Source organism: Sarcophilus harrisii, chromosome 1 (assembly GCF_902635505.1).
Source record: "Sarcophilus harrisii chromosome 1, mSarHar1.11, whole genome shotgun sequence".
In the NCBI taxonomy this organism is placed as follows: domain Eukaryota; kingdom Metazoa; phylum Chordata; class Mammalia; order Dasyuromorphia; family Dasyuridae; genus Sarcophilus; species Sarcophilus harrisii.
Window position 1 is genome coordinate 368,846,241 of NC_045426.1, and position 25,960 is coordinate 368,872,200.

A 25,960-nucleotide genomic window follows, 5' to 3' on the forward strand; every position below is an offset into this window, starting at 1 on the left:
ATATATGTATGCCTATGTATTATTACATATATATACAACATATTATATATATACAACATAATATTTTGGTTATATAATATATACTATGTATGTGGTTATACAGTGTAGTTATATACTATATAATGGACATACTCACCAGTGAATGTGTACGTGTGCATGTGTGTGTGTGTGTATATATAATATGTAATGTGTGTATAGACATATACAAACACACATACATATACATACATATATACATATGTGCAATATACTATGTTAAAATTTACTACACCACATGCTATACTTTAGTATACCAGGATATGCATATATATGTATACATAATCACTTATATGCAGCAAAGTATGTAATTATATACCGTACTTGAGTATACTATACTATACTCTTAAATTTCTTCTACTTGCTTCCCTTTTTCACTTGTGAACTTTTTAATATGACCCCAAGTATATAAATATATAAAATAAGTATATAAATCAAATATTTGCTGATAATAAATCATAATTTCACAACACTTACTGTTTAAAAAGTTGGGATCTATAGTATATGCAATTATACAGAGCATATAGCATAATAATATACCTATGTGCATGTGTGTATACACATACACAGGCATATATACATATGATATAGTATCATATACCCTCCTAACCATGGGAGGCAATAAGCTGGCCCTATTCTTCATTCATTAAACAACATCCAGGATATCACAGGCAATTCTTGACACCATAATGAAGGAGAATTGCAGACAAACTGATGAGGTGCAGAAGAGAGCAACATAAAGTCTAACAGTAGGAACCAGATCTGCAAGAGACAGCACTGGGGATAGTACCTTGGCGAAAACACTATGGGGAGAAATGATAGCTCTCTTTAAATATCTGAACACCTGTCAAGAGAAGAAAGCACATTCATTCTCTCTAACTCCCAGGAGCAAAACTAGGACCAAACCATGGACGTTATAGCAGGCAGGGTAATTGGCCCACCTGGGGAAAGAACCTGAGACTTTGGCCTCATTAGCACCATGCTATAACCAATTAAGTTAAGTGACCTGGCATAAACCACCAAGTGTTAGACAAGGGGCTATCTTAAAGGATACATTCCCATCTGCAAAGAGTTAAGGAATGGCCATGGACAATCCCTTCACAATTCTCTCTCCACCCAGAGAAAAGAATTCCACAACCAGTCCTAGCCCATACTGTTAAAGCCACAGGAATCTTGTGCAAGTCCGAGAATAACATCGAAGAGGAAATACAAGCTTTACAAAACACACCGAAGCAACCTGCATTTGATACTCATGATGGTTATCAAACATCTTCCCAGGCCAGCCAGGAAAGTGGGAACACTTAAACTTTTCAAAGTAAATAAAAGCTTCCACTGTTTATTCTGGTGAAGTCCTAGGCCAAAGGCAAGGGCTGAGGAGGATAGTGCTTAAAGGAGGCATGATCAACAACAACAGCAACAACAACAACAACAACAAAGACCCTCTCACAGAAACACTAGACCCATGGTATTTTGGGAATCAACTTCCAAAAATATGAGTCACCTTGGAATTACAGAATCTGAGTAGGAAAGGGACATCATGTTTATCTAGTTTAATCTCCCACCCAAAGCAGAAACTTTTTAACAGCATTTCTGACGGATGTTTATCCAATCTCTGGCTGATTACTTCCATCGACAGGAAAAATACTACCACATAAGTTAAGCACATTATTCAGTAATTTTATATGCTGTACAATTTTGTGTTTCTTGTGTGTGTGAGCATGCACATGTGAGGTACCCATGAGAATATGAATGTTCAGCTATTTATTCCCAGATGCATCAATCTCCTGGGAGTATCAAAGTATTTGTCTGGTTCATACAAATGTACCTCTCTTTTTCCTTCCTGCCCAAGGTTTCTTTTCTGAGTTTCTGAGGCCACCTGTTCTTGCATTCATCTGCTTAAATTCTCTTTTTCCAAGTTGCACATATATCTGTCTTTTAATGACAATAGGAGTCATAAAAACAATTTCTTAGGAAAATTTCATCAAGGCTTACAACATGTCAATTACAAAAATTCATAGGTAAGGTAGATAAATAAAAATGTTTTTCCCTTTCTCATATTCCCACACTATTTTTTCTCATGATTTCCATAGCAGACTTTCATTTTCTTTTAGTGGAGTCTAAAAGCTGAATCAACTCCACTACAGCAGTATCTCTGAACTACTCTGGTAAATTCCTTTGCTCTCTGCCCCAGCTGCCCCTAACCGGTTCCAATTACTTCCTGGCCAAAGCCACTTGTGTCTAATAAACATGCAAGGCAGTTTGTGGGATCATTCTGCATTGTTGTATTTTGAACAGAGAGCTTCTGTCTTAAAGGTACAGGATACCAAGAGGCTAGGAGTACAGGGAAGGAAAAAAAGAATTTACATTTTCATTTCTTAAATCTAACTGGGGTCCAACAGGAAACCTTGGTGTATTAGAGTTTTTGAGGCAGTAAATGGAAAAGAATGAGGGGGAATATCCTCTTCAAACAATAAAATAATAACAGCTGTTAACTGGCAGAAGCAGCTTTCAGCTCAGTTGCAGAACATCGTTCCTTTTACATAACTTAAAAACTTCCAATTTGAGTCATTCTTTGTTCTCAGCTATAAGTATTTGTTACATTGATAAATGCCCACATAACTTTGAAAATTTCTAAATAGATCAAGAATGCCCATCAGTGTTTTCCCCTACACAAATTCTTGTACAGAAAGACATAAATACTGGGGTTGAGGAAAAATGAAAAATAAAAGGAATTTTCCCTGCCCTCATACAATACAACCAAACTGTGAGATCTGAGAGGATAAAATAGGATATAAAAAAGGGAAAATAGGTTAATGTATCAAGAATCCTGAGATTGGATCAGTTCAATCCAATAGGTACACAGTGAGGAATTACTTTGGGTTCATAACTGCTATAGGCAGTTGTCTGTCTATATAAGTATAAGTATAAAGATAGAAATTATAATCTCCTTTGGAGGAACAGGACTTATATCCATGATTTCACTAAATAACAATGTGATATGGGATAATGGATTTGGATTCATTCTATTTAAGGAAAAAAAAACTGTTTGTGTATACAGCAATTTGATGGCACAATTTCTGCCCTTAAGGAGTTAGGAGCTAATAAGTTAATAAAGCACATGGTTGGAAATTATGATTCATAACACCACTTGATAAGTGTATTCAAGAGGTAGAAAAGAAGATTATATGAGGCCAGAAGAAGATGGTCATTACTTCCAAGGAAGATTAGAGGAGGCTTAGTGGAGGAGATTGCCTTTAGGTCTGGCTTTAAAAAAGGAACATTCTTAAAAGATCCTTAATAGAGGATCTAGGATCACATCCCAGGTATTTCTGTGTCTTCCTGCTTTTGGTGATTCTGAAAAAATCATTTCATCTCCCTAAGATTCCAACAAGATGATCCTTAAGATCCTTCCCATCTCTACATGCAGTGATCCTATGATTATGCATCAACATGAGCAGTATAGATAATAAGTACATGCGAGTTTGGAGAAAATAGAGGTAACCAGGGGCTAGAGATAGTCACAAATGTAAGCTAGAAGGAAGCTTACAGGACATCTTTTACTAGGCTTTTCTTTTGCTAATGAGGAAAAAGGGGTCCAAAGAGGTTAATAACCTGATCAAATTCATATAGTTGCTAAGTGGCAGGACTAGAATTTGAAACCAGGTCTGCTGATTCCAAATCAATTATCTTTTCCTGCATCAAGATGCATTAGAGATGAAGACTTCCTGTTAGAGGTAAAATTTCAGCTAAATTTTGAAACATAGGTATTAGTATTAAGGAACATCCAAAAAAGATCCTAAACATTGTAAAAAGGGACTTTGAAAAGTTGTCTCTTTTGCAAAAAAAAAATATATATATATATATATATATATATATATATATATATATATATATTTGCTTTAAGGCCCAAAGTTAATTTTATGCAAACGAACCAAGGATCTGAAAGGAAAGGGGTAACTTGGGTTCTTCATTAATAGAAAAATGTCATTGGGGAAATTAAAAAAAAATTAATAGAGCTTGTACTTTTACTATAAAAATGATATTTCAGTAGGACCAAACCCAAGGCTGAGTTCTCTTTTGAAAAAAGTTGCACAGAAGGTCACACTCCACATGGAACAATCTCTCTCTTCTTCCTATTCTACTTCAGGTCTTTCCCAACCAACCCTTGCCCACACAATCAATTGTTTTTCAGCCATGCCCAGGTCTCTGTGAATTCATTTGGGGTTTTCTTGACAAAGATACTGAAGTGCTTTGCCATTTTCTTCTTCAGTTTGCTTTACAAATGAAGGAAGTGAGGCAAACTAGGTCATATAGCTAGTAAGTGTCTGATAAATGTTCCTGACTATAGGTCTAGTGTTCTATAGACCATGTCTCCTAGTCAGCAATAAAAACAACTCAGATACCAGTGTATCTGGTAAATGGAAGATGTCCAGAGCCCAATGGAAGATAATTTAAAAATGAAGAACTTCTTGAAAAAAATGGATTTCCACATAGAATCTAAATTCCTTGAGAGTAGGTCTTATTTAAATTTTCTCTTTGCATTCTCCCAGTGTCTAGCATGGTGCTTAACTTATAGTGGGTGCTTAATAAATGCTTGTTGACTGATGGCAAATAATTGTCCAAATGTAGGAATGAATCAGTCTGGGTATCATAAAGATCTTCTCACTATTATTTGCTTCATAACAATAACTACTAACTGACTTTCTGGAAAAAAAGACAATGGGCTCAAAACAAGGAAAAGAAATAACTTCCCTATATAAAATGAGCCTTCACAATGCATAGAATCAGAAAATGTATGAATCAGATAACCTTAGAAACCACATTGGTTCAATACTTGCCCAATCCCACCTTATTACAGACAAGAAAATGGAGGCCAAGGAAAGGTGATTTATCTTAGACCATTTATCTACTTACTGTCCCTAGTCCAGGCTAGAACCTAAATTCTGATTTCCAATCCAGAGCTGTTTCCACTATACTAGATTACCAATCAGAAACATACCCCCCCCAAAGTCATTCCTACAAGACAACCTGTTATTTTAACTATAAGAGAATGAAAAAAGAGAAACTTTCCAGTTACTGTAAGTGGAAGATATAGTACAAGGAATATAAAACTGAAGAAAAAGAGAAATCCTGTGGGGATAAAAATAAATAAATAAAAGAAGAAAACCAGCATCTTACAAAGAAAGGATAGTGAGATGCGTCTAAATAGGGAATGGGCTGAGGGTCCTGGAGAGAAAGAAGCTTATACTCACAGGGATTCAAAGAATCTATGTGATACTTCCCTAAAGATTTGAATTGATGGAAACTCCCAGCTAAATGAGTGTCATCTAGGCATCTACTTGTGCCTGATGAAAGAAAAGTGTTTCAGGTGGAGATTGAAAAAGATGACCACAGAGGCTCCTTATATTCTATGATTCCATAAATGTATGATCCCCAGAGTGAGTGAAACAGAGAGGGTTGGCAATTCTCAGAGAAGTATTGGGACATAAACATGTGATCCAATATTGCAGAGAAAACTATAAGGAGAGTTAAGGTCAAAGGAAGTGGACCCTGAGAAGTATTGCAATCTAGGAGAGAACTTGGGGTATGCTACAGTCACTTCAAATAATTTCAAGAAACTTAATTGTTAAATTTTCAATATGAGCATTTATACCTTAGAAATCAGCAAATGCTACATATCAGGGCTTTATTTATTTATTTGTTCATTTATTCATCCATTCATTTGTTTATTATTTCACTGATTGTCCCAATTTAAGAAAGGAAAAAAGAATATTTTAATGATATTAATTAAATTTAAAAGTGTCCTATGCATACATTTTCCCCTGGAGAGACAGTTTTTTGCACAAGGTCAAAAGGAAAAAATAAATTTCTCTTTCTGGTTCCTATTGACTAGTCTAGGTCTTAATCATCTCATAGCCAGATGACTGAAACAATGCCATAATTGCTCTCTAAATCTCCCACCTTTCTCATTTCAATCTAATCTGCATCCACTACCAGCTGAGTCTTTCTCAAGTATGATTTGGACCATCTCATTACTCTGTTCAAAAATTTCAGTAACTTCTCAGTTTTCTTCCTTTAGATCTTAAAGTCATCTTCTGATAATTCACTGTAGCATGGACACAATCCTGCATTCTCAAAGTGGCAGCCAAATACAGAATCTAACAGATCCTAGATCAAACCATAAAGATTTTGAATCTGGGCCTAGGAAGATGCAGAGGCAAAGAATGTCAGAAAGTCCATCCTATAAAAATGAAGATAGGCCTCTCTTCAGAAGGCATGGGATCTTCAAGTCATAAATATTTTTGGCCATAGCAATTCATGAAGTTAACTTATTAAAAAGCAAAAAGTGAATCCTATCATATTCTGCTCCTCTGGGACACATATTGCTTTACTCTTGTCTTTTTACTCCTAGATATTTAGAGTGTAATAGGAATATAATAAAGAATTTTTAATTGATCAATTGTTATCTGCAGAGAAGGAGGGAGAACCCATGTCAAAAAATAAAATAAAATCAGTATTCTTTTGAAATAATGATACTTAGGGAAATTGAGACTCCCGAGATATTACCTACATTCCTACAAGTTTGTGGAGGAGTGAGACCTAATTCTTGCTCTTTTTAATGTAACATGACTATATTTCCATAAGTTATCATGGAATCTACAGCAATTTCTGAATCGTCTCAAGATAGGAGAAAAGACTAGGGTTTGCTTGCCAGCCAGAACACTCAAGGTAAATAATACTTTATTTGAAATTTGTATAGCTAGTAGGAACTGGATTTGAAAGCCTTCTTTGGACCATGCTGGCAACATCCAGACTTTTCATGTCAAAATCTTTGTAAAGTTGCTTCCAAGTTTTCATTACTCAAATCCTGTTATTTATATTGATACTTTAACAAGCAAAGTGGACTCTAGGGGATGAAAAAGAAGACTTCTATAAACAAAGATGGCTAGAAGCGTCTCACAGTATTATATCATCAAGAACGTCTAACCCTAACTAGTCCACAGAAAGGTAATCAATTTTTAAAAAAATTAAAACTTGACTTTATGCTCAACCTCTGCTGAACTGAAAAGTAACCGATCTGGAAAACGATGCAGAAAATAATCCCATAAATACAAGTCTGGATACAAGACTAGCCTGAGGTAAAATTTTATTGTCAATGAAGACTTTTAAACTCTACAGGTAAACTTTTCAGATCCCATTGGAGCTAGCATGCTACAGTAAAAAGGCTATGAACTAATCATCCTCACCATCAGAAAAAGAAGACTTGCTGCATTCAAATACTGCCTTATCTGTCATTTAACCTACTTGGTCCCCAGTTTCCTCATTTTTAAAATTTGGGGGTTGGACTACATGTCTTCTAAGGTCCTAGCTCTACAATTATGATGTTTTGTCCTCTTGAGGGGTCCTTCTCTTTGATTGCTCTGCTATGAGTCACGACAATCTGAGTTCATAGGACAGTTAGATGGTGCAATGGATAGTGTACCAGCCCTGAAGTCAAAAGGACCTGAGTTCAAATCTGACCTTAGACACTTTACATTTACTAGTTGTGTGACCCTAGCTAAGTCACTTGATCCCGATTGCCTCCCCTTGCCCCTCCCCCCAAAAAAGATCCTAATTCAAATCCAGATTGAGACACAACCTGTGTGACTCTGGACAAATTGCTTTACCTCCATCTGTCTCAGTTTTCTTGACTGTAAAATGCATCTACTTCACAGGGAACTTGTAAGGAAGAAGTGAAATTTTCATGCAAAGACACTTCTTGGAAATTATAAAATCCTCACTTCCTCTTCTATTCCTTGTACTTCTTTTCTCACTTTTCTTTCCCCCCAAATCCACCTGTAGGTAAATCTAATTCTGTTTGACAGGTCATGCTTAATGACTGAATTGTGGCATCAAAGTTTTTAATACAAGTTTATACCTCTAATGGACTTAATTGGGAGAATGTATATGGTAGTTCAGTTTGCTAGAATATTTATCACTCATGTTTCAGCAATTTTCTTCTTACTGAATTAAAGTAATAGCAAACCAGTTATGACTGGCTGTCTCTAAGGATTGTGTGATCATAGACTCAGAACTTAAAGAGACCTTATAAGTCATTTATTCAACCCCCTCATTATTACAAGTGAGAAAACGGAGGTCTAATTTGTCCAAGGGAATAATTAATATAGTCAAAATTTGAACTCAGGTCCTTTGACTTAAGTTCAGAATTAATTTCACTGCATTAAATTGTTAATTTTAACTAAATTAATTAACCAATCCTGCCCCAAAGTGGTCTTTTTTGGGGAGGAAAGTGTTGACTTTAGAATTGATTAAGTGTAAGGTAGAACTACACAAGTCAATCCAAACCTATGCAGTAAAAACAAGGTCTCCATGAAAAAGATCATTATGTTATGGATCTGAGTCTAAAGAGAGATTGTAGGGAAAAAAAAGAAAAGAGAAGAAAAGAAGAGATGAGAACTGTTGAGAAGAGAAGAATAAAGAGGAAAGGAGAGAAAAGGAAAGAAAAGAAGTGATGCTTCTGACTACTTAAAGGAAATTCAGTTCCTTCTCTCTATACAAAGGACTAATACCGCAATTTTATGCAAAAATGAAAATTTGAGCTTTTAAATTCACAGATATCAGTTTGTTTTTTCACCTTTTTAATATCCCATCTAGTCCCTTCACTGCTAGTTTTATGTTTCTTTTGTTTTTTAAAGACATATTTTCAAAGCATATCAATGGAAAATGTCTAATGGTAACTAATACTGGGCCCACTGCCTAAGCACGCACTCACACAGAAATGGCTTCCATCATCCTTCAAATAGTCTGATCATAATGTTATGGAAATGAGACTAGCAGCTCACCCACCTCACCAATAACCCTATCAGCTATCTCTAGGCTTTCCCTTTCCTAGGAATCAAAAAATTTAGGCACAGGGTAAAAAAAGGCCAGATTGAAAAGTATAATAAGAACCAAGTCTCAAATGACCCTCTATCTTGTGTGAGAAGTTCTTGCCCTGATACTGGCATTATCCAGTATTTTGTACTAAATTCCTGCTGCTCCCCAGTCCTTCCAGTCTCTGCTAAGTGCTGAACTCTCCTTTGTCTGGTCACACATCAGAATTAGCACAATGCACCACAGATAACGAAATTCATCTTAGATTCAATTAAGACTCACCAGCATCTAGAGGAGGGTGCCCAACTCCATGAATGAAACTGGTTTGCCTGAGCACTGGCATATGCAAATGTATGCCACACAGCACTTGCTGGCATTGTCATCAGTGGAATCAGTCCCAAGGCTTGGATTCTAAGGGGTAGCCTGAGGTACTCTGAGGCATTCCAACAGTAACAAGGGAATCCTGGGGGCAATTCTTTTGGCTTTAAAAACGGTAGAAGAGGTACTTATTAAAGCACAAGGAATTGTTGGGGTTTTTCCCCAGGACAAAGAATTGGATTTTTTTTTTATCCAAAAGAAACAAGTGATGGCTGTTCTGTGGGCAGCCATTCAAATCCTTCTATTTCACTGGGAATAAAGGGAAACAGACAGAGGCATTTGTTTACACGATCCCCACCTAACATGATAGATGTTACAACAAAGTAGTAGAGTCAGTGGGGCACATTTACATCATCATGAAATTCCAAATCCAGAGCAGACATGCATTTTTAAAGGACCTCATATGGATTCATTCATGATTCTAGAAAGTTTTCAAAATGGTTGAGATACCCTTTGATTTCTGTGTGTGTGAGAGAGAGATTGCATTTTAATACAAAGAGAATCTAGAAATGATCAAAAAGATCTAATAAAAGAGAAAAGTTACACTTTTAAGCTGTGGGTATGAAGTAATAATTCTCAAGGATCCTCTGTACTCACAGAATTTAAAGATTCAAGTTATCTTGATTTTAAAATGCAGCAATCTAGCAACAAGCTCAGGCATTGGGTTTAAACTGAAGAAATAAGTAATTCTTAACTAGGCAGTAGGATCAGTATTATTATAAAGTGCTACCTGGAAACCAAAGAACCAATGAGGTCAAGATTGTTTATAGGTATACCCAGACTATAAAAAGATTCCCTTAGAACCTAGTTAGGTAGGGACACTTATCCCTTCTAGTATTCTCAATCACCAGACAATGAAGACTCCAAATAGAGGTGGAGATGGAGCAGAGAATGAGCTCTTGACCCACATGGTATTCTAAGTGTCTGTCAGAAACAATGATAACCACAAAGAATCCAGGAATGGATAATGATAAAATTATTTGTTATATGAAATGGCTTTTTGGGAAAGGAGAAAAGCAAAGATACAGAGAGTAACACAGATGATATAAAAACAACAAAAAATTAAAATGTACTTTTAAAAAAGGAAGTGGATGGCAATCTTGGTTCAGATGACTATGTTATCATAAGAGAAATTATTATCTAATAATATATATTCTTGTCACTCCTACAAATCCATGCCTAGCACAGTGAAACCTCTATTTAGTGGAATTTACCTAACTGAAACCATTCAACCGAGACTCTTGCAGTTGCTGATCTTTAAGGGAAAAGATCTATGCATACCAAGAATTTAGTATTAAAACCCAAGTTCAAGTTATATCGCAGAGTTAGGACATTAGAAAAGTCAGTAGATTATCCTACCTTCTCATTATATCCATCTTCATTCTTAGAAATCGTCACCTTGATGTTCAAAAGTACCACTCTAAGACCATGAAAGATCATGAGACTAAAGTTATCCAGTAAAGCTACTAAGACTGTAGGCTTAATGTTGTAGACAGCTGCCCAGAAAATGTCAAGAGTGATTCTCAGTAATAAAGACTGAAATCAACTCAGTTAACCAGAAAATTCACTTCACCAGAACTCCCTTACTTCCAATCTCACCTTGAATTTAATGTTCTATTGAATTGAAATTTCACAGTTATTTTGTTTACATTCTGACCACTGTATCAGAAGACCTTCGCACTTCCAGTTACAATCAAACTGACTGATTGGCTGACAATCAAACATAAAACTGACACAGTCATCTAAGGCTGATAAAGGACACAAGCTCTGTTATCAGACCTTCTGACAAGGAGGTGATAGTGTTATCAGATCTTTGTGTTCTTCATAGAGAAAGGTAGGTAAGAAATACATAGAAAGACAAATCAAGGAAGAACAACTCCTTTCCCTTTTGGGTCTTGATTAAAAGTAGGTCTTATTTGTACAAACCCTAAGGTTGATGTTTGAAGAAGTATAAGCAGTGGCTAGCCAAGCCTTGGAAAATACATGAGCAATAAGATATATATGAGTCCTTACCTTTTTTTTTGAGTGGCTTCGTTCCTCATCCTTGGTGACTTTGCTATTTTTCCCAGCACGTGAAAGCTTCTGGTCCCCAGATTGCTTGATAGTGATCTTAATCTCAGGTGGGCAAATATAGTTCTCCAGATTCTTGGGTGGCTTCTTAGCCCTCTTAGTGGTCTGGATCTTAAGTTTCAGGCTCCCCTCTGTGAAGTTAGCCTCCTTGATAGAAAACTCCTGCTCTTCCAGGCCATCTCCTGCCACCCATTTCTCACTGTCTGCATTAGAGTTGGAATCCACATCCCGTCCAGACCCCAGCTCATCTTCTTCCTCCGGCTCCATCCGCTCTCCCCCTGCTGGGATCCCTTTTCCAGATCCTGGTGCAGGGAGCAAAGATTCCCCTGGACAGCTTGGAGTGCCTGGGGGTTTGGCTGAAGTGACAGACAGGAACTCGTTTTCACTTCCCCTTTGGCGGGAGCTGCTTAAAATCTCCCTGGACTCCATGACAGTCCAACAGCTCCACAGGAGTTCTTAGGAGGGGGAAGGGGAAGGGGGAGGGGGAGGGGAACTAAAAAGAGGAGAAAACACCCAAAGTCCCCAAAACAGAAATGTCCTGCTACTGTGTTCAGAGTCACAGGAGTCCAGACACGGCGAGATGTTCAGAAGTGACCAGATCTACAACTGAGAAACAGAGAGAAAAAGTCAGCAATTAAGGCATGATAAACCAAGATCTCTATAGAAACTATGAGCCTACCCTATCCCACCTAAGGCCTTAGAAAATAGATTAAGGGATAATACTGAATTCTCCACAACCCCCGAAGGGAAAAAGAGAAGAGGAGTGAAAGAGAAAAAAATTAAAAAATTTGATTCCTGTGTGTGTGTGTGTCTTTTTTTTTTTTCTGAGTTTCACTAATTTCTTCTACCAGGAGTTGAAAAATAGAAGGAAGTGATACTCCAAGTTGGAGAATTCTTTTATGGACATTGAAACTGGCATTGCCACAGCTAAAACCCCAACCTCAACAGAAGAGAAGTTTGAAGTGCTGATATTCTGGTGTAACAAGGTTAATATAAGTGTTTATTTTATTCTGGCTTTCCACAACTACCCCCTGACCTTCAGTAAATTGTACACAGGCTGGTTAACTTAGCTCTACTTCAATGCCTTCCATTCTCAAAAGCTATTCCATTTGAAGGAAGAACATTCTATCTGACCTTTCCCCTTTACTTCTTGAAAGCAATGTAAAGTTTAGATTTCAGGCTGTGAAAGAGAGAAAAAAAGTTCAGCACAAAATTGTTGAGCATATAACACAGGAATTGTTTTTATTTTTTAAATAACTGGCATGAATTTAAAATATGCTATTTTTAATAAGGAAAGATATTTACTTCATTGCAGTATGAAGACACAAATTTGTTTAATTCTCTCCTTATTCTCTACATAAAATCATACCACATACAAACAGTCCAGAGAGCTAAGGACAATTACCCAAGATTTCTCCTCTCTCATTTATTCCTGGTAGAGAGACAAAAAACAATTGGGTATCCCCCTTACTAGAAATAATTGAGTTAAATCATATAATCCCCTAATGCAGTGTCTTGCCCTTCCTTTTCTTCCCCACCCATAATTTTGAAGTGCCTAGCCAAAAAAGCTTTCAGTTGGCAGTAGTTTTAGAGAGTCCCAAGGCAAGAAGCTAGAAGAAACTCAAGAGGTCATTTTGTTCATCTTCTCAACTTAGGGTCTGACACATTTAAACCATCTTAGTAGTAGCAAAGACTGTCATCCCATGGATTTCTTAGGTTTTAAATCTGTTTTAGACTTAAAGACTTGACAGGTAAATATTTCACATTTAGAGAAATGCATAATTATACCTGAATAGCATTCATATACTGAAATAAGGAAAGATTTTCAGATTTCCCCCCCCATTAGTATTATCAAGCAACTCTTAGCAGTAAGGGGGCTTTTAGGGATGTCAAGAAAGTTTCTTAGACGTCACCATTTCTCAGATTCCCTAGAGACATTGAAATACTTTTTGGATTCTGGAAATATCTAAGCTTGGCAAGAAGGCAGTGTCTTTGTACCAATCACCACCCCACCAGGAATGGGCAATTCTATCTAACTTGTCTGTAAGTTTAATAGACTGTTGCGCTGAAAGGGTGGGAGTTCCCTATCATTGGAATTATTCAAGCTAAAAGTAGAATGAATCCATAGCAATGAAGTATTAGAAGGAAGTCAAACTTAAAGGCCATGAAATCATATATAAGAATCCCTGCTGGCTTTCAGGATTCAGAAAACCACATATTAACATTTTCTATGTTCTATTGTATTTTTGTGTATTTTGTTTAATACTTCCCAGTTATCCTGGAAGCTGGTTCAATCCTACTTTGAAGCGTGGTAGATAGCATGACATCTCTGTTATAAAGGATTCTTGCCTTGCTTTCAAGGCTGAATTAGACAATAGATGAGGTCTCTTCCAATTCTTGGAATGAATCAATAATTTCGAGCTCATTCAGAGCCTGAGCTACCCACTTGTCCATTTCTTTTTGACAATAACTTCATTAAAAGAAAGTAAAAACAAAAAGAAAATTTGGCAACAGATCTCAGAGCTTTTCCTATCTTATCAATAATTTCTATCTAACCCCAGGGATAGTATCACCCGAAGCTGCTATTTCTAACTTTTTCAAGGCCTCTTCTACAATCTAGAAACAGCTTCAAAGCCACAACTAAATTCTTAAAACTTGCTATAATATCATGCTTGGTGACTATGCATGAGAGGGAACCATGAATAATTCCTGGAAACTAAATTGGCTTAGGGTTCAAGAAGTTATGTACCACATCATACTACATCATAACAGATTTTTCCACATATAAGTAGTTCCCATTTTAAGTATTCTCAAAACAACAGAAATCTGAAGATCCAAAATAGATGAATTGATTGGAATTGTCTGGGAAATGTTATATAATCCCAAACAAGTCAATTAAAAGTTTTGGCACCCCAGACAACTCCTTAAGACTGTAAGTTGCAGAAACAGATGCAGACCTACATCATTGGTAGAGAGAGTTCCTCATCTGGGAGTTCCCTTTAAGAATTAAATCAGAGGTCCAGTTGAAAAAAAAAAAAAAAAAAACATAAGGAAAGGGATAGTAGAGTTAAAAAGGCCTTGGGGGCAAGTTCTGCTTTTGACACCGCATTATTTGTACAAACTTTGCAACTATGGACAAGTCATAACTTCTTAGAGCACCAGATAAGAAATTGTAAGTTTTTAAGTTACAGGCAAGGGATGCCCACACCAATAAAAATAATGAATTTATGTCAACCAAAATGAAACAAGACAAAATTCATAGCTCGCTAATTGACCAGGACACTGTAATTCATGATATACTTTAAATGTCATCACTGTTCCTAAAATATAAATAAGTCCACAAACAACTTCTATCTTCAACTTTTGCAGTTTTCTCAGACTTTCTCCCCAACTATATCTTGCTCATTCTTTAAGGAAGATTCCACTTATGTCCCTCCTACTCTTGGAAAAGTTCTCTATCTCATTTCTGAATTCCCAAAGCACCCATTTTGACAGCTGATTACTACTAGTCCTTCATAGCTTTTCCCACTATTTCAAGAATATAGATCTTAGCTTTCCAGCTAATTTCCAGGAAATTCCTTCACAGTCAGAGATATGTCCTCTATCTACGCTTGCAATCCTAGAGCACACAGCCAGCACTCAGCACACTACTAGGCTCATGGAGGCACTTACTGTTAATTTGCCTCTTGGCAGCTGATAAACTGGGCTTTTCTCCTGCCTATGTTAAAAAAAAGTTAACCCTTTGTAAGGGGTGAATCAGTAGACCCTGGAAATCTGGGGTGAGAGTTTCTTAGGGCATCTTCTCTGAATAACTGAGGGGTAAGCTCAAGGGCTTTTCCTGCCTTATGCTCCAGCTTCTTGCAAACACACACATACATACAACAGGGTGGGAGATAAAATAAAGAATACCCAAAGAAAGAAACCTAACTTGTCTGTTCACTTCAGCAGTGCATGGTACTTTGTACCTCCTCCGCTGGTCTTTTCCCCAGTGTTTACCTCATGGACCAAGTTCGTAATTCCAACCATTTAGCCCAATGTCCCATCAAGTAATAGGAAAAGGCTGCCAAATCCAGATGTGATGACACACAGTCCTATGAATGAACATATCCACATATGCATAGACAAACACAGGCAGATGCAGGGGAATATCAATACAAGGTGAAACTATTTTTCCTTATCACATTCCTGTAGTCAGTTACTACTTCTAAGAGAAAGAACACAATGAACACACTGTGCTTTTCTCCTACCTATGTTAAAAAAAAAAAGGTTAACCCTTTGTAAGGGATGAATCAGTAGACCCTGGAAATCTGGGGTGAGAGGTTCTTAAAGCATCTTCTCTGAATAACTGAGGGGTAAGCTCAAGGAGTTAGGAGTGGGAAGAAAGAAAGAAGATTAATAGGATTTGGAGCTGAACAGATCTTAGAAATCATCTAGTTCAATCCCTTTATTTGTCAGATCTGGAAACGGATATCTAGACAAATTAAAGGCTGGTGTATATGTTCATATACTGAGTAACAAAGATTCAAGCCTAGGACCTCTGGACAACACCATTCTTTTTAAGATTTCCATATGGCATTTCACTAGCTGTGTGGTGATGAAAGACTAGTGGTACTCTAAGGGGAATGGGCTAAAAACCTGGCAATGATTTCCGTGTGTGTGTGTGTGTGTGTGTGTGTATGTGTGTGTGAGAGAGAGAGACAGAGACAGAGACAGAGACAGAGATAGACAAAGAGAAAGACACAGACAGAGAGGGAATGGGAATGAGGGAAAGGGAGAGGGAGAAGAAGAGAGAGAACAAGAGGAAGAGAAAGAAAGAGGGAGAGGGAGAGGGAAAGAGAGAATTAGCCCTGTTCTACTAAAGAAAACCTGAGGGGATCTGGAGCACAGTGGTTCTAAATACCTAATATCCAAACCACACCTAACATTACCTGTGAGGTAGATGTTGCTATTATTTCCATTTTACAGGTAAGGAAATGAAGGCAGAGAGAGGATAATAGCTTACCCAAAGTGTACAACTAATGTGTCAGGCAATATTGAAAATAAGATTCAGTGATTTATCTACTAAACCACATAGCCTTTAATAGTAAACAGAAATCCCAGCAGCCCAGGGAACCTATATTAGTTCTTCATCCTTTTCCATCCACCCATACCCATCCTTTCCTTTCATTTCCATTCCTAAAGCTACAACTCTAAGTTCTTATTTTATTTTATGCCTTAATTAGAAAAAAGCGGGATGGCATCATAGCAAAAACTAAACTACAATCAGAAGACCCAGGTTCCAGTCTAACACTTACCTAAGTAAGTTACTTGCCTTCTTAAAACTCCATGGTCTCTATAAAATGGCAACAATAACATACCCAGGGAAGAACCCCTATTTTGCCTTTCTCTCAGTATCACAGTGGGAGTCAAAATGGAGAATAAGAAGCATTTTAAAAACCAATAGACCATATATAAAAGTGAACTATTATTATTATGATAATAATGCAATGGCTTTTAGGATTATAAGATCTGTGATACAGTGGTAAGAATTAAATTGGAAGACCTGGATTCAAATTCTGCCTGTTGTAAATTGTTTGATCAATTATATAACCTCCACAGGCTGCAGTATCCTCATCTGCATAAAGAAAGGGTTGAACTGCATGGCCTCTGACGTTCCTTTTAGCTAAATGGAATTCTTTCTGCCTACACTGATTTCCAGCAATAACAACAATGCTACAAATGTAAAGTAGCATTTACATAGCACCTTAAGGTTTGTAAAGCGCTTTACAAATATTACTTCATTTTAGCCTCAAAACAAACCTGTGAATCAGGGGCTATTATTATCTATATTTTGCAGATAAGGAAACTTTGCAGAAAACAGTTGAGTAACTGTCCATGGATCACATACATTGCAAGTATCTGAGACAAAATTTGGTTCTTCCTGACTCCAGATTGAGAGCTTTATTCCACGATATCAAATCTCTCAGAATAAAAGCACCAGGTTAAGCTTCCCACAATGCACCTTGAATATGTCAAAATCTTCTAAATCCTTCAGTGACTTCATGTTTCCAATTCCATGAGATCCAAACATTTTTGACTGAATTTATCAATTTATCATCCCCTGGTCTTACAGTTCTGATAAAACCTTATTTTTCTCAATCGTGTACCTTCTGTTCTATTTAGACCAGTTTTCTTACCGTCCAATGAATAATTCCTGCATTCAAGAGATAGAATAATAGACAGGCTGCCAACTTTGGGGCCCAAGAAAACCTAGATTTAAGTTCTTCCTCTGACATCGAACTGGTTTTGTGACTATGAACAATTCATTTAAGTTGTCAGTGCCCTGAACAACTCTCAGATTCTAATCCACAAAGAAGCTGCTGATCTGAATTTGTAAGGAGGGAGTTTCCATATCAGAAGTTCTCCTGATCAATGAAATGGGACCTTCTAACAGTAGTCCTATTGTGCTAAAGAAATCACAGGTCCCAATCATGACTATTTTCATTCTTTCAACTGAACTAATGAACCTCAAGTGGTATTTTCTTCCAGTTTCCCATCAACCTATCCCAATTGCTACTATATCCCTTGGACGTAGTTCAAGTCTCACTTTGACTCCATGAATGTTTATGATGCTCCAAACTGTTTTGACTCTATGCCTTTGTAATAGTTATAGCCCTTGCTTGCAACGCTCTGTTCCCTCACCTTTGCCTGACTTTCCTGGTTTTTCTTCAAACTCAGGTACAATCCCACTTTATAAGGCTTCTCTGATGCTCCCAACTTGTAATGGCATCATCCCCTCTCAAATGGCATTCCATCTCCCTTCTATGGATCTAGTACATACCAAGTTATTTATATGTGGTCTCCCCCATTAAAATGTATGTTCCTTGAGGAAAGATATTGGTTTTTGCCTTGCTTTGTATACTCTATACTTTACATTGAGTCTGGCATTAAGAGTGCTAAATGAGTTCTTCTTGACTAAATAACTAATTAAAAGAGTAGAATACTGAAAGTCATCAGTCTAGATGATAGTTCCACTTTGGCTCTTTGTAAACCCTTTGACTTTGGGCAAGCTACTTAATCTCTCTATATTTTATTTTTTATATTCCAGTGATTCTTACCCATTTTTGCATTGGGGGACCTCTCTGGCAGTTTGGTAAAGCCTAAGCAGTCCTTCTCAGAATAATATCTTTTTTAAAGTATAAAATAAAATATATAGAATTCCAAAGGGAACCAATTATATTGAAATACCATTCTCCAAATATTTTTAAAACAAGTTCTCTGACCTCAGGTTAAGAACCTCAACTTTACCAAGAAAATGAAGGTGTTAAACTAGATAATCAAGGTCTAGTTGAATCCAAGTTCTCAAAAGGGAGAAACTTGTGCACTGCTGTCTGACTATATCCAATCCTTAGCAAAGAGTCTTGCACACAGTAAGCACTTAGTCATTGACTACTAAACTGAACTGAACCAAAACTGAAGATCTTTATAATTCTAAGAATCTATGAGCTATATCACTTTACCTTTTACAAAATTATAGCTTTCCCTTGATGAGTTGTAAAGAACAGCTATCCAATATAATTTAATTCATTTTTAATATCTTCAGTTCTTATTAGTCTAACATGCTTCTGAATTTCTCCCCTTGACCCCCAACTATTAAACAGCTCTTATTGAAAGAGAAGGCACTGATAAGGTAGGAAAAGCACAGATCTAATACTTAGGATAACCCTGGCAAGTTCTCATTCTGCCTCCAACCAACTATGTGACTATTGATAAGTTATTCCAGACCTTAGCATTTAGAGATAGAATGGGCCTTAAAATTTATATCTTACTTTTCTCAGTTAAATTAGAATAGATGATCAATGGGGTTTCTTTCTGTCTAAAAAATACCTTTTTCTATGTCTTATAGATTCTAAATCATTCTTACATAGGAACACTTCATAGATGCTCAATGAATACTGGTTAATTAATTGATTGCTTCATTCAATCTAAAACCACCCCATACCATAAGGCTGGTCAGTCAAGTCAGCTTATAAATATTCATTATAAATGACTACTATATGCAAAGTATTGTATTAAGCATGGAAACTACAAAGAAAAAAATAAACAGGAAAAAAGACCTTCCTCTCACAGTCTAATGGGAATGCAACATGCAAACAACTATGTATAACCAAGATATACATGAAGTAAACTGGAGATAATTGAGAGAGAAGACACACAGAACAAGCTAATATTCAATAACCTTTGTTGAACAAAAACTAAGACTCAATAGCTTACCTTTATCATCAACCTACCTACAGATGCTTAATATACATTACTCTCCTTTCTGTACTCTGAACTCCAGCCACATCAGCCTTCTTGATGTCTTTTGTACTCAACCATTTCTATTTCCTATCTCTACATTTTTGCACTGGTTATATCCCCCCTTTAAAACTCAGATCAAGCAACACCTTCTAGATGAAGCCTTTCCTTATCATCCTGATGTTAATGCTATCTTACTAAAACAAAAAAAAATACATATACTATATATGTATATACATTATCATTTTTTTCATAAATTGATTTTTATGCACATTTAGCTCTACAGATAACCCATAAGCTCCTTAAGGATAAGGTCTCTAATTTTTGTCTTAGTAATTCCAGAATCAGGCATACTATGCCTATATCCAGTAGGTGTTTGTTAACTGATTGTCATCTACGACTCTGAAAGGCCACTCTACTATTTTCAAAGAGACAAAACATGAATGACAGACCAAGAGAGCTTCACTGATGACTTTATCAATGCCCAATATCCCAGAGTCAGCAAAGCTAAGAACACCTGGTCAGTGCTCTGACTTTTGTAGTGTCTTGAACACAGTACTGTTGGAAGCCATAAGATTGATCTCACGTTTTCAGTAGAACCCCATTACCCGAGCCATCCTCTACCTATCAGCTTGATAACTGAAAAGGGAAGGAGAGTACCCCCATCTTCCTAGAGACATGGCTGTTACAGTGTGATTTTCACACAAAGAATCCTCTATTTCAAGAAAAATAGTCTTCTCAAAAGGGGTTCATAGGTTTGACTAAAGGGTTAGAATGGACTTTATAGTCAGAAATACACAGTTCATTCTTTTCTTACCTACTGTTGGGATCTAGGACACCAAAGTTCAAATATGACTTCTGAGACTTATTAACTACAGGACCTAGTTTCAGCTTCAGCCTCCTCTAGCACAATGGAAAAATTGTTGCATTTGGAGTCAAAAGTCTGAATTGAAAGCCTCACTTTTCCATGTGCTTTCTGTAACCATGAGCAAGATAATTAATCTTTCCAGGTATCTCTTCTGAAATCGAAGGAATTGAACCAGAGAACCTATAAGGCCATTTCTACCTCTTGAGCTATGATCCTAAATTGGAGAGACTATTAAGACCTAGAGAACATCAATCAAATGAGAAAATGCATATTTTACAAAGCCTTATAGCACTAAATAAATGTGACCTGATTTTATTCCTATTAGGTCAGTCTCCTCACTGTTCTCTTGAAATACTGTTTCCATCCTCGTACTTTTGCTCATACTACTGTCCCTATATTGTCCCTATTTAGAATGACCACCTTGCTATTTCCCTTTTCTCCTAACCAAATTTCTACCCGTTCTTTAAGCCCCACCTCTTCAAAGAGATTACTTTGATCCCCAATCTCCACAATCCCAGTGATCTCTGTCTTCTCTGACCTCCTATTGCACTTAGAGTCTGGAAAATGTCACTCAGCACTTACATTCTGCCTCATATTGTTTTCTATTTCTCCTGCGCTAAGTTAGGCTTCCCAAGGGGATTTTAACCTTACTGATTATGGGACAATGACTTGTATCCTTCACAAAATTGCATAGGAATTGGCATATAATAGGCACTCAATAATTTTGCTGATTGACTAATCAATCAGTTAATTAATTAATGGTCACATCAGGAACACTGAATAGTCAGAATAGTGCTCCAAACTTCTGACCCTTCTCTTCCTAATAAAGGAAGGAAATGTAAATGGGAGCAAAAGACAGGCACAAGGGAATCTCCCACTAATAAACAGTAAGCTTATTATACCATTCTCCTAATGAAAGGTTAGCAACAACTTGCTTTTAATATATCCCTTGAATCAAGCACCTAAGCCTCATTGAATACCAAAATACTTACAGATCAGGCTTGCTTTATATTGTCTTCTCTCTTCTTTCTATAGATAGAAATTCTAATCCTGATAAATTGGGGGGAAGGGGAGAAAAGCAGCTCCAGGAGGCCTACACCATAGTTTTTTTTTGTTTTTGTTTTTGTTTTTTTCCTGGAGAAAGACTATGTCCCCTCATACACATTGGTGTGTGTGCTCATGCAAGCATATGCACATGAATGCAGACAAAGAGAGATGACTATATCCTTGCTAGTGCCAGAAAGAGCATGTTTATGCACAAGTTTTCTGATTCCAAGACTAGAACTTTTTCTACTCCTACTATATGACTCATCCACAATGAAATGTGATGATGACATCTCTACTGTCTGCTGGAAGCCCTCCTGATTTCAGAGAATAATCAGTTCTCAACTGGGTCAGAATAGGTCATGTTTCATTGCAGTGGCCCAGAATAATCCATCTAGGTTTTCCCTATACCCTACCTAATATCTTTGCTATTCATCGGACCTAGAATCATAGCCAGAACTAAGTGTAAGCAAAATGGGTAGTCTCCAAGGGCAAAAAATGTGGGAAGATTGTGGTCATTGTTACATCATTTCCATCATATCCAACTCGTCATGACCTTATTTTGGGATTTTCTTGGCAAAAAATAGTAGAACAGTTTGCCATTCTTCTAGTTAATTTTACACATGAGGAAACTGAAGCAAACAAGGTTAAATGACTTGCTCCAGATCACACAACTAGTGTTTAAGTCTGCATTTGAATTCAGATCTTTACTATGCCATCTGACTGCCCCCTACAAAAAAGATAGTCCTTTTTTCCCTTAAACAATGTATATTTTTTTAATGTCAGAAAATTCTACTGTCCCAAGTCCATATTTTATGAAAAAGCAAATGGCATGTACTATACAGTCACAGATTCAAAGACTATGATACAATTGTCAAATCCTGTCAAGCATTTTTAGACTCCCTCACACTTCTGTAGCATTTTAAGGATTACAAGACATTTTCCTCACAACCAAGTAAGAAGTACAAGCATAATTTTGCCCTAAGGCTCTGAGGAGTTAAATACCCAGCCCATGATTAAACAGTAACACCATATCAAAGTTGTGACTAAAATCCAGGCCCTTCTGATTTCCAGGTCCAGTGTTCTTTCCTGTCTTAGATCTACCTGTAATGCCTTCCCATTTCCATCTATCCCTAAGTCAAGTCCCAGCTTGTCCATGAAGCCCTCCCTACCCACTTCAGATACTTCTCTGAACTTCTCTAAACTATAGGTCTCATAATCTAAACTACACAATTCATCCTTTGATTAACTATTATTCCATGCTTCATTCACCAACTATTCATCAACTGCTTCATGTGTGTTAGTCTTGTATCTCCAACAATACTGTAACTTTGTTAACAGTGTTTTATATACTTTTTCATACTTTTCTTTTACATGTCTCACATCACCAAGCACATTGCTAGAGCAACATTATTGTGACTGGTTCTCAAAAGCTATGTAGAAACCGCATGGTCAGGTACGAGAGCTATGCTTCTAAGTCCTAATACTGGGGAGGCTAAGGTTGGCTGATTTTTTGAGTCTGGGAATTCTAAACTAAAGTACAGCTAAAGCAGATCTAGGGTCCAAACTAAGTCCAGCATCAGTAAAGTGAACTCCAGGAGATCAGGGGTCCACATATTACCTAAGGAGAAGCAAAAAGACCCTGATCAGAAATAAAGCTAATCAAAGTTCCTGTTATTATAAGGTGATAAACAGTGGGACTGGAATCAGGGATAGACCCTTTCAATCTAGGAAAGGAAGGAAAGAAAGGAGGGAAGAAGAGAGGGAAGGAAGGAAGGAAGGAAGGAAGGAAGGAAGGAAGGAAGGAAGGGAGGGAGGGAGGAAGAGAAATAAGCAAAGAGAGGGGGAGGGAGGGAAGATAGAAGGAAGAGAAAAATCACAAGTACAAGGTCTTTATATCTCATTACCTTTGTAATTTTTGATTAATGATCTCTTTTTTGCATTTCAAAGATCTCAAAACAGAAATAATAATAAACCCCTCAAAAGACGCTGTTACTAATGATTCTGTTGTTTTTTGCTTACAACTTTTAATTATCCTACATCACTAACAACTTCCATGACCCAAGTGTTTCAAATAGAAATTCCTATGGTTCATGATTGAAATACAGGTCCCTCCCAATCCAATCCAAATCAATCTGGCCTGTTCTCAGTTCCCATACAGTTCCTTCCCCTTTCTATAAATCCTTGGCAGGCACAATGAATGAGTCCAAGTCTTCATGTTTATTTAATTTAACTAACAGTATTGCTTTATTTTTCTTCTCCTCATCCTCCTACATATTCCACCCCCAATTCTCTAATAATATTAACTTATATTTGTATAATATTTTGCAATTTACAAAATACTTCCTAATACATTCATTAATTTGAACCTTACTAAAACAGTTTGAGATAGACAAGGAAGGTATTAAAATCCCTATTTCAGAGAATTGAAAAAAAATTAGACTTCTCACTCTCTCAAATCTGTTTCCTAGAGAAACCACCAGTTGCCCTCTTTCCCCTAGGACAAAACCATATTTACTAAATACAAACTATGCAAGTAAACCTTAGACAGAAGGTAGAAGCAACAGCAAGAAGTGTTTTCAAAAAATAGACACAATTCCTAATTTTGAGCCGCTTAGAAACCATTTGAGGAAATCAGTTTCTCCTGTATTTGAAACACTGGCTTTTCCATAGAGTCAGAACTGGAGAGATTTTAGGATGAAAGCTAAATGCAGGAATAGATTCAATCCCCAGAAAATTCCAGCAGTGTACTTTCTTCCTTGTCTCCCTTGTCCAGTTATACCAAAGAAGACAAGGTAAGAGGAAGATCAAAGTTTTCTCAACCATTCAAATACTACCTCAAATCACATATTCACATGCCACTACTACTCTTCAAACATCTTCTTCTTCTAAACTTTATCCAGGATTTCCACCCTCCATAAAGCCTTCCCAGAATAATTCAACCTATCACATATTCATTTTTAACCTGTTCCGCTTTCCAGAACACTTTGCATATTTAGGCATATTTCAACATAATTATGATTGATTAGATAGATGATCTTGGTTCAGTCCCCTCAGACAGATTTGAGAATTCAACTATTAGAGGTCAAGTGAAAAGATCACCAGTTTTCTTTTCTTTTTCTTTTCAAAACAGGCCAGATCTATTGCTAGGTCACTGAGACAACTATAGATATGAACGAAGCTAAATGTTTAACTAAGATTGGACAGCAGTAAAATAAAGTTTAAAAGAATATTGTCTTGAACATCCTCATTTTTTAAATCTCCCCATATATGAGACCTATAATAGTAATTTCTTTTGAAATGAATTTACTATAGGATTTCTCAAAACAGCACTCTACCCAAATACACTTAAAATAAAACAGTACTGGGATATAGTAATGTGATGAGTATTATGAAGTTCACAAAATATAAAACATGACTATTTCTCACAAGAAGTTTAGAGTCTAGTTAATGAGATAACATATAAACAAAAAGAAAGTTTAATTATAACTCAATAGTAGAAGAAAAAGCAGTCCATTTGTCAAATGAGTGATACTAGCAATAACTGCTATTAGACAACCTGGATTGATAGCTATTCAACTTCAGTGAAATCACTTATAGATTTAGAGCCAAGAGGGACCTTAGAGGTCAAACAGTCCAACCCTCTCGTTTTACACATGAGGAAATAGTCTCAGAGAGGTCAAGCAACTTGGAGGTCACACAGTTAGTTAGCAAAGGCCCCTTCAAGTTCTAAATCCATGGTCCTGTGATTCTAAAAGGACAGATCAGTGAGGACTAGAGTGATCAGGAAGCAGTTCATGAAGACTGAAATTTGACTTAGCCTTTAAGGATTAGTAAGATGTGGACAGGTAATAAATACTAAAAGTATCCCACCAAGAAACTATAGGAAAAAAAAAGCAAGGATTTGGGAGAGCTTATAGTTTATTCAAAGAAAAGTAAGTAGACCAATAGCAAAGAGCCTATTATAGTCTATAAAATACAACTTTCCTAATACCTGATTCAAATGTGAGGGAACATGAAAGAAAGAGTAGCTAGATGAGGGAACAAATGTACTATGAAATATTTTCTTAGTAACAATAAGCATCCCAGCTTTGGTCCAAACAAAATCCAGAACAGGCCAATTATGCTAACCTCTTTTTTCTTCCATGCCTATTTAAAATATAGCTAATAGTAAGAAATGGTTATCTCTGCCACTGCCTATGAGGTTACTTGTGGGGGCTCTTATTCTCACTTCATCATGGGCACCTTATCCATTAAATTGTTCTTGCCCCTTGAGAGCCTGTGGATGATATAAGAGAAGTAAATGACTAGATTTCTTCCTTATCTGCACTCTAGTCAAGGGTACAAGAACTGCACAGCTCAACTGAACTTTTAAAAGAGATCTTTCTTGACTGTCTTAGATCTGTCCAAAGA

The 25,960-nt window shown here is 36.7% G+C and overlaps 1 protein-coding gene across 3 annotated transcripts in view; it reads right to left on the reverse strand.

The window, feature by feature from the left end:
• SETBP1 (SET binding protein 1) overlaps positions 1 to 25,960 on the reverse strand; it is a 472,784-nt gene that overhangs the window by 440,569 nt on the left and 6,255 nt on the right. For all 3 annotated transcript variants that reach the window (XM_031946011.1, XM_023495842.2, XM_031946010.1), the window contains exon 2: positions 11,302 to 11,964. In XM_031946011.1, the coding sequence (XP_031801871.1) occupies positions 11,302 to 11,787 (486 nt within the window). In that variant the 5' untranslated portion in view covers positions 11,788 to 11,964. The remainder of the gene's footprint in view (positions 1 to 11,301; positions 11,965 to 25,960) is intronic.